General features: G+C 26.2%; 1 protein-coding gene across 1 annotated transcript; it reads right to left on the bottom strand.

The window, feature by feature from the left end:
* Positions 1–6,771: 6,771 nt before the first annotated feature.
* Positions 6,772–8,070, bottom strand: LOC120091310 (ethylene-responsive transcription factor ERF039-like). The gene has a single exon (XM_039049287.2). The coding sequence runs from the start codon at positions 7,846–7,848 to the stop codon at positions 7,177–7,179; it is 672 nt and encodes a 223-aa protein (XP_038905215.1). The 5' UTR covers positions 7,849–8,070; the 3' UTR covers positions 6,772–7,176.
* Between the last annotated feature and the right edge of the window lie 1,462 nt (positions 8,071–9,532).

Here is a 9,532-nt window from a genome sequence, read left to right as displayed (position 1 = left end):
AATAAGAAATTTACTAAATATATTTGATCTAATGAATCTAAAAAATATACCTATAAGAACTTATAAGTTTTTTACATCAGTTTGAGAATAACTCAATTGGTTAAGACATATGTTCTCGATCAATCACCACAACAATATACAAGGTTTTCTCAACACAAAAAAACGTTGAAAAAGGTCAAAATTCATTGGCAAATCCCACATACATAACTTAAAAAAGGAAAAAAAAAACTTAAATAATTTTGACATGACGTACAACGGATGGAAGTAGAATAATGAAACATGTTTTTATACCTAAAAGTTCCTTAAAACGACACAATCCTACAAGTTATTTGTTAAAGTATTGATATAATAAAAAAAATTCATAACTCATCATCTTAATCTCCTAAGTTGATTGACTATATAATTTGGTATGCCAAAACATGCGTGTAGATGTATGTGCTTATGTACGTTTATTTTCGCACGTGTGTGCATGTATGTGGGAATTTTGAATTTTCATCTCTACATATTTTAGAACTAAAATAAATAAATAATGCTTGTAGTCATTAGAATATTTATTTTGATTAAAACCATCAATTGTACACTTAAAATTTGAATATTTAAAGTTGATTTTATAATAATATTTTGAAACAATTTATTATTGATATAAAATGCTAAAAAAAATATAAATATTCATTAAAATAATGTTATGAATGTATAAAGTGTTTTATAGTGTTTTCTCGAGCCTATGAAAATTTTACTATAGTATTTTCTTTATTTTATTTTTTGAAAATTTCTATAGCATATTCTAAATGCTATTAAATGTATCCTAACGTTTTTAATATGAAAAGTTCAAATAAAACCAATATCATGTCAAATTATATATCATGTACTATTTTTATAAAATGTTATTAAATGTTACCTACTTTTCAATAATATTCCCTAGCACAAAACTATCTTTTTATAGTGTTTTTTAACGTTACAAAAACACTTGTTGTAGTATATATAAAAGCGAGTAGTAACAGAATATATATATATTTGGAATGAATATATTTTTAAAATTGTTTTTAATAGATTGATTCACAATTAGTTTAATTTCATTAAAGCACAAAAGACACAAATCAATTGGTGGAATTTATTACTAGTGTTCTCTCATTAATGGACAATTTCGATCCGCTCCAAATATTTCATTTAAAATTATGATATTTGATAATTATGAAAAAGTAATTTTGAAAAGTTAAAATGTGATTCCCAATCAATCACTTAGGTGATGATTTCCAAATTATTTTTTTTGTTATGTAACTATTCTAAAGTTTTTAGAAAAGTTGTAATTTTCATTTTAAAAGTTGTCCATTTTTATCTTCATTTCTCTCTATTTTCTCTTTTAAAAGTTTTTATAAGATTCATCTCTAATTTTAGTCTACTTCTTAAAAAAATCATTTTTCTCAGGTTTTATCTCTGTTCTTTTCTCTATAGTTTTTTTTTTTTTTTTTTTTTTTTTTTTTTTTTTTTTACCGAATTCTCTAACTTTTTGCTTTGAAATTTTTTCATTCCTCCCTCTCTAAATTTTTCCTCTCTTTAAAACTATTCTCCATAAATTTTTATTCTTTTCCCAAAAAAGAAAAAAATCCTGCCTTTTATATCTATGTAATTTTATTTTCCTATCTTTAAACTTTCATTATCTATTAAATTTCTCTCTAAATTTATCATCTCTCTCTCAAAATGATGAAACTTAATTAATTATAATTTTTTTAAATTTATTAAGATACATTAATAATAAAGACGAAAAATGGGTATTGAATGGAAATGAAGTTAAAAGTGTAAATTTTGAAACAAGGGATCAAATTGAAACCAAACTCAAATGTCAAGGGTTAAATTGTAACATTTTGAAACCTAAGAACTAAATTAAAACTAAATTCAAAATTTAAGGACTAAATGAATAACATTTTGAAACCTAAGGACTAAATAGAAACTAGACCAAAATCTAAGGACCAAAAATGTATTTTCTTCCTTAAATAAAATTGGTTAAAATTAATATTTTAAAGTTAATTTCATCTAATTCGTTATTACGGGACCTCCACAACCTTTTAATAATTGCTTTACAATTTACCATTTATCTCTCATCTATCAATGAAACCCATAAGGCTTTCATTAAACCCTTCCTCTATGAATAAATTTTCATTAATAATTGCACTCATTAAAACACTCTAAACAATTACAAAGTAAATCAATTTAGAACTATTTGGTAGGATTTTATTTTAAAATCATTGAAACATGAATTTCAAACATATATAAGATATATTTTAAAAAAATGTATGTACTAACATAATATTAGAGAGGACATGTCGGAATCTTTTTTTCCTTTTTAACTTCTCTTGTTTTTCTCTATTTTCCTAAAGGAGTAATTATGTGACAATGTTGCTTAATACTATGTTAGATGTTGGGAAAAGAAAATAATTTTATTTTAGGAAATTTTGAGCTTATTTTAATTAAAATAAAGTGAAAATAGTTAAAATTCTTTAGGTTTTGCTCTCATGCCACAATGTTTTGGTTCACACTCTTGCAAAAAAAGCTTTAGAAAAAGCAAGTTTCTTCTCTTTTTTTTCTCGTTATCCTGAATAGTTTTCTCTTCTCGTGTCTCATGATGTAGTTTTTTAAGTTTTCACGATGTATTTTAAAAAGATAAGGAAAAAAGAAAATGGTTATAAACTATGAAGCACATATGCTTCATGTGAGGCAAAGAATTAGTATCAGACACGTATCAGATACCGATACTTCCTATATACGTATCTGACACGTGATTTGACGTATTTATATTTTCAGATATTTTTCAGATACGTATTTGGCACGCAATTTGACGTATCTATTTCTATACGTACTTTTTTTTTTTAAAGAAAAAAGACAAGTAACTCATCTAATCTTTCCCAATCTAACTATTTAAAAAGCTCACTACTCGAGTCCAAAACTAAAAGGAAAAAAAAAAAAATAACAAATCAAACCCTAGACTAGAATTATATAATCTCCATATTCACATTTGAGTCCCCACAAAGTCCACCAAAATATAAACTATTTGGATATCTTCAACATTTCAATGAAAAAGTTCTTCGTTTATCTTCATACTTCTCCCTCTAATCTTCCTCTTCTTCTTTGTAATATGAGTCACTTTTCTATTACATTTTATTAGCTATTGTACTTCAACATCTTAGATGTTGCTTTTTTTTTTATATCGTATTTCAGTGTTTGTATTCTATTTTGTGCTATTGTTATTAACTTGTATGCTAAATTTATCTATATCCTATATTTTCTTAAAGAAAAAAATGTATCTTCAACGTATCAGTATCTTAATTTTTTTAGAAATATATATATTAAAAAATATATAAAAAAACGACATATCCTTAGATGTATCTGTCTCTTAGTTTTTTAGAAATTGATAAATCGCCGTATTCGATCATATCCGTATCGTATAACCATATCTGTATCTATCCTTCATAAGTTATAAATCACCAAAAAAAGATCTAAATTGATTTACTTGTAAAAGTTTAGGATAAAAATAGACCAATTACATCTTATACTCGAAATAGGTGATTTTAGATTGGATCTTCGTTAAATCTTGATTAAGGTAGTTCTAAGATATTGGAAGATTTGGGACCACTTTAAAAGTCGTTAAAGAATTAGACTTAAGGTCTTGCATGATAGTTCCTTATATTTAGCTTCTTTGTAAAAGCTTATCGACTTTATTCTTATATACGATGGTTGTTATCATATCGATTTTGTATTAAAATAAGATTAATTGACGATGGAAATCATGTGTGTAATGGCATGATTCAAAGAAATAACAAATTATTGAGACATGTATTTTATTGACAATATAAAAGTGTCATAATATGAGATTCTAAGACAATAAAATTGTGTCGTGATAGAATATTTATTGACATAAAATATTTGTCATGCTTCAAATATTCTTAACATTAAAGTATCATGGTTCATATATTATTGACAAGAAAAAATATCACTATATATTTTTATTGACATTTTATAATTGTCGTCAATATCCATAAGATTATAGAAAATACCAAATTTTGAGTCAGTTGATGACAATAATAATTCGTCATACTATATTTGACAATAACAGTTTATGATTGTCAATAATTATTAACTGTTGACAATTATTTATTGTCATGAGAAGATCAATTATGACATTTTAAAAAAAATTGTCGTTGATGCACGTACCTTTACTAATAATACAATGACTGAAAGTAACTGTCATGAATTTTAAATCTGATAATTTTTAAATGTTATGAAATCCCTGCTTTGTAATCGATGACATATAATTCCTATTTTATATCCATGACATATAATCCTTGTTTTGTATCCATGAAAATTTAATTACCCTCATTGACTTGTGGAATGTTACATGTTTATTACTACATTCAGTTAATTAAATCACAAGAAATCAACTTTCCATGTTTTTTTAAAATTTTTTTTTCACTTATATAGTTATATTAGTTTTGTTTTAATTCACACTCATCAGGTTTCTTTTTCTAAATAAAATGTTACATTAGGTAGTCGCGATATTTAAATGAACTAGAAATCCAATCTAAAGAACGATATTCATAATTTGCTTACTCTCTATATTAAAATTGACTCTTACACTTGCGACTGAACCTTTCTACACGCATTATAACTCTTAGCAAACAACATCAAAATAATAACATTCACATTCTTATAATTTCATTTCGATTTTAGCTCATTCCAATTCTTAGTAAATAAACAAATCTTAAAAGGATGTATATATAATCAAGATCAAAATGGTATATATTTAAGCAATTAAAAGAAGAAGAAAAAAAAACTCTATGCGTAAACTTAACTTTTTTTTCGATTTCGAGGTTTTCACCTACTTCAACAATTATGAGATATGTGAAAGATCGAAGCACGACGTTGTCTTTGTCCATCGGAGGGTTTTGGACAGCAAACAACCATTCTTTTTTATATAAGAAAATGAATGTTATTTGTTGGTACATTGGATTCCTAGTCTCTCATATGCTTTATATGTTTTCACATAAGACATGACTATTTCTTACACACTATGCCTTTATATTCCATGCATTGAAAACACCCAACCTCTCAACTAAAGCTAGCCACAGATTGCCTCTTCTTTGACAAACCCATTCTAGCTGTCTAATAATTGATATAACTTAACATCACATAAATGCTAAAAAGTTTAGTAGTTCAAATTCTTTATTATTTAATACATACATTACCCTTAATTTAGTTCTTAGCTTTATAGATTTTATAAATAGAACCAAATGAACTGCACTACAAAGTTGTTAGAGCTTTTGTTTTCGCTCTTATAAAAAAAAAAAAGTTATCATAATTCAACGATGATCGATATGACCTTCTTTTTTAGAGGTCGAAGACTTGATCCCCATCCCTATTTCCTGCAATTATTGTACTAAAAAAAATTAAAGATATAATTTGGGTCTTATAAACTTCTAAGATGATATCTAATAGATTTTTAAATTAAAAAATCTCTTAGACTTTCAAAAGTATCTAATAAGTTTTAAACTCTCAATGTTATTACAAAGCAAAAGTATATAATAAATTCTTATATCTTTAATTTTGTATTTAATAGATCGTGAGCCACTTTTTTAAGTTCTAAAGTTTATATGAGCCAACACCCTAAACAATTTCGGAACGAAAAATTTAATATTTAATTAGAAAGTAGTTAATTTATTCTTTAATTTTGGATAAAAATTATGGGTTTTTGGCCTTGACCTATCATATGGATTTTCTAGCCTACCAAACATTATCTAATATTTTAATTTTAACTATGGATTAAAATAAGTGGGATTAATTAGATTAATGTAGGTAGGTTTTTAATTAAGGCTAAATGGAGCATTATTTTTTTGATAGATGATAGTTTGCTACTTTGTCCTTGTATACAAGTCCAAAATTTGCCAGCTCAAAGAGTTCTAAAACCAAGCACATTTATGGTGGATAATGAAAGAGATATTAAGTTTTTTCTCACTCACACATTTTTTCTTATTTTAATTTCTTTTTAGTGAATCATATGCATTTTAATGAATTATAATTGTTATAACTTACCAAATTTATTCGAACTACTATCCCAAAGGGTCGATTTATATTAAAGAAAAATTAAAATGGTTTAGATACTATACTAATTTGACCAATCATTATCTTTTTGTTAAAAAAAAAAAGAATTCGATCAATCATTACTCTCATTTAAAATAAGAATCAGCTGATTAGATTACGAGTAATATCGATTTTTATTGATTAAATTTAAAATTCGACCCAAAATGTAATGGTTCAATAATAATACACAAATTAGTTTGTTACCAAAGTTTCATATGCTTTTCTAAACCTCTCCTTAGTGCTTTGAAATTAGTTGGGAAAAGCAAAGATATTCCACCCCTTTATGCTTCCTTATGTGCAAACATAAGCTTTGAAATGGCTTAAAACAAACAAACTAACTTTTAAAAGAAAATACATATTTTATATTAAAAATAATAATAATAATTTAAAAAAAAGAAAAAAAAAAAAGGTAAGAGTGGGATTTTTGTCTTATATGATTCAGATTTGCTCCACTTTTTCTTCTCAAATTGCAATTTTTTTTTTTTTAATTGAGACTTTGCTTGTAGAGAAGAAAATGCATTTTTTTAAAGGTAAAGATTAAAAAATTCTTCTAAAAAAACATTTTTTAAAAAATGTATGATAAGCAAATTGAATTAGAACAAAAAATAAATAAATCAATCAATTGTTATAATGGACATAATGTAGGGAAAAAAATTAACTAGAATACATATAAATTTACAAATGTGGAAACTGTAAGAAACTTATTACACATAATGCCACCGAGAGAATAAGAAGAAAAAAACATGTACAACAGAAAATGACAAATTTCATTTTTTTTTTTTTTATTAATTTCATCCTCAGCTTTATTATTAAAATTTTCAAATGATTGTAATTTAAGTTCGAAAATAGTAAGAACAAATTCTAAATTACTATAATTTAAAAATAAGAACAATAAATCCGAGGATGAAATTAGAAAAGTAAAAAAGAAAAAAAGAGGAAAATTTCCTGATTTGGTATTAGGGTTTTCAAAAAAAAAAAAAAAAATCAAAATCAAAATCAAAATCAAAATCTGCAGCCGTTTGAAATGGAGGCGATAGCGGCGGCGAACTAGAGTATGCTACCTCTGTAAGCGAAATAATCAGACGGCGACGGCGGCCGGGTAAAAACAGAGTCGAAACCGTCAATCGGAAGAAATTGCGAGAAACAGAATGTATCAATTTGATGATTAGGATCATCAAGGAACAGATCAGGGAGATCGAAGAAAGGATCGTCAATATCACCGGAGGATTTGGCAGCGACGGCGGAAGAAGGAGAGCGATTGAGATTCAGGTCAGATTTCGCGGCGGCGTTATGTTCATCATCGTGGAGATTGAGATTAGTAAAGGAGGCGGCTTTAGCGGCGGCGGCTCGAATGTCTTTAGGTGAAGAACTAGCAGGACGAGGGAGACGATGAGCCAATTCAGGGAAGTTAAGGTAAGCAGAATGACCTTTGATAGTTCTAGCGGCGACGTCGTGAGCTCTGGCGGCCATTTCCGGGGTAGAAAATGTGCCTAACCAAATTCTGGATTTCTTCTTTGGTTCTCTGATTTCGGAAACCCATTTTCCCCATTGTCGCATTCGAACGCCGCGATAGGTAGGATGTGTGCCGTCGTTTACGAGTTTAAGTTTCTTGGAGTTTCTTTCTTTGATGGAATTTTTGATATCTGATGAAGAAGAAGAAGACGAAGAAGATGAAGAAGATTGAGAGTGAAATTGGAATCTGTGAAGAGGATCCTCCATTGGAGAGAAGTGGTTGAGTTTCTTGGGGATAGAATATGGAAGGGTAGGGGGCCTTAAAATAGACTTTCAAAAAGCTTTGTACTATTATCCCACAACATATATTATACCTTATACCTTATAACTCCTTTCATTTAAGGTTGTTTATATTTTAATATAAACTTGTATCAATGATTTTTTTTTTTTTTTTATAAATATGTAAAAGAGAAAAAACATAAAACAAGAAAAAGTTTATCTATAAATATGTAAAAGAGAGAAAGATGAAAACATCAAACAAAAATTACCTTTCTGTCCCTATGTTTGGGTTCTAATTTTTATCTGGTTCTTAAATTTTAAAATGTTACCAATTTAGTTTTTTAATTTAGTTTTAATTTAGTCTTCAAGTTTCAAAATATTGCACTTTTACTCCTGATATTTGATTTTTGTTTGAATTTGGTTTATAAATTTTAAGATTTTACATTTTTACCTCAATTTTTCATCAACTACTTACTTTTCAAACATTGACTTCAACGTCTATTAATTATTTTTAAATAATTATGAAGTACAATTTTAAATTTATTTTAAAAGTGATGAAAAATAGTGAAACTTAATTAATTATAGTTCATTTAATTGTTTTAAATTTATTAAGACAAAAAATGAGTTTTTAGTGAAAATTTGAGGTTGAAAATGCAAACATTGAAATTTAGGTACTAAATTCAAACAAAATTTAAATATCAAGGGTAAAATTGCAACATTTTGAAACCTAGGGACAAACCAAACTCAAAATTTAATGTGTAACATTTTGAAATGTAGGACCAAATAGAAATTAGACCCCAAACCTAAGGACCAAAAAGATAATTTTCTCAGACATAAAGTTTCTCCGTAAATGTGGAAAATTATTGAAATTAGTGGAGTTGAGTTATTTAGTACAAAGATTAGTGAGCCAAACACTCCAAGGATATTGTTTCATGGATATTAGTATTTAAATGTTTGAAATAATTAATATATGCGTTGAATATGTAAGATAATCAATGTCTAGTTGTTAAATATTTTTTATTTGATTTACCAATTTGGTATATATAGAAATCAAGATTAAGTCATTACTAAATTAAATGTACGAGAATAATTAATATAATTATTAAATTAAATTCAACATTATTTAATGGGTTATTATAAAATATAGGAAAATGAGTCAACTTATTTATAAATATAATAAAATGTCATCGTCTATCTGATAGACAATGACATTTTGCTATATTTGGATATATTTCCAGTAGTTTTGTCATTTAAAACATCCTTATTAATATATTATTATATTAATTAGTTATTTAATCACTTAAAATAAAATAAATAAATATATTTATATTAAAATAGTAATTAAACTTTGTAAATGTATTAGTTAACCAATTTCAACAAAAAATAATTTTGAAAGACTAAAATTGAACAGACTTTAAGTACAAGGACAGAAAATGATATGTTAACCTTATTAAAATTATAGGGATTAAAAATGGACATTAGAAAGTATATGAGACCAAAAGGAAATGGTAATTTAGCTTATACTATTATAATGTTTTTTTCCTTCCCAACGAGTCAAAATTTCTAGTCTTCTGATATAAATTTTTATTGCAAATGAATAGAAGTATTATGAAAAATATTCTAATAGTAATATAGGATGGAGAAATCGAACCTCCAACTTCTGAATTAGGCT

Source organism: Benincasa hispida, chromosome 11 (genome assembly GCF_027475165.1).
Source record: "Benincasa hispida cultivar pf3 chromosome 11, pf3_genome.v1.1, whole genome shotgun sequence".
Classification (NCBI taxonomy): domain Eukaryota; kingdom Viridiplantae; phylum Streptophyta; class Magnoliopsida; order Cucurbitales; family Cucurbitaceae; genus Benincasa; species Benincasa hispida.
This window is presented reverse-complemented; position numbering and strand designations above follow the sequence as displayed.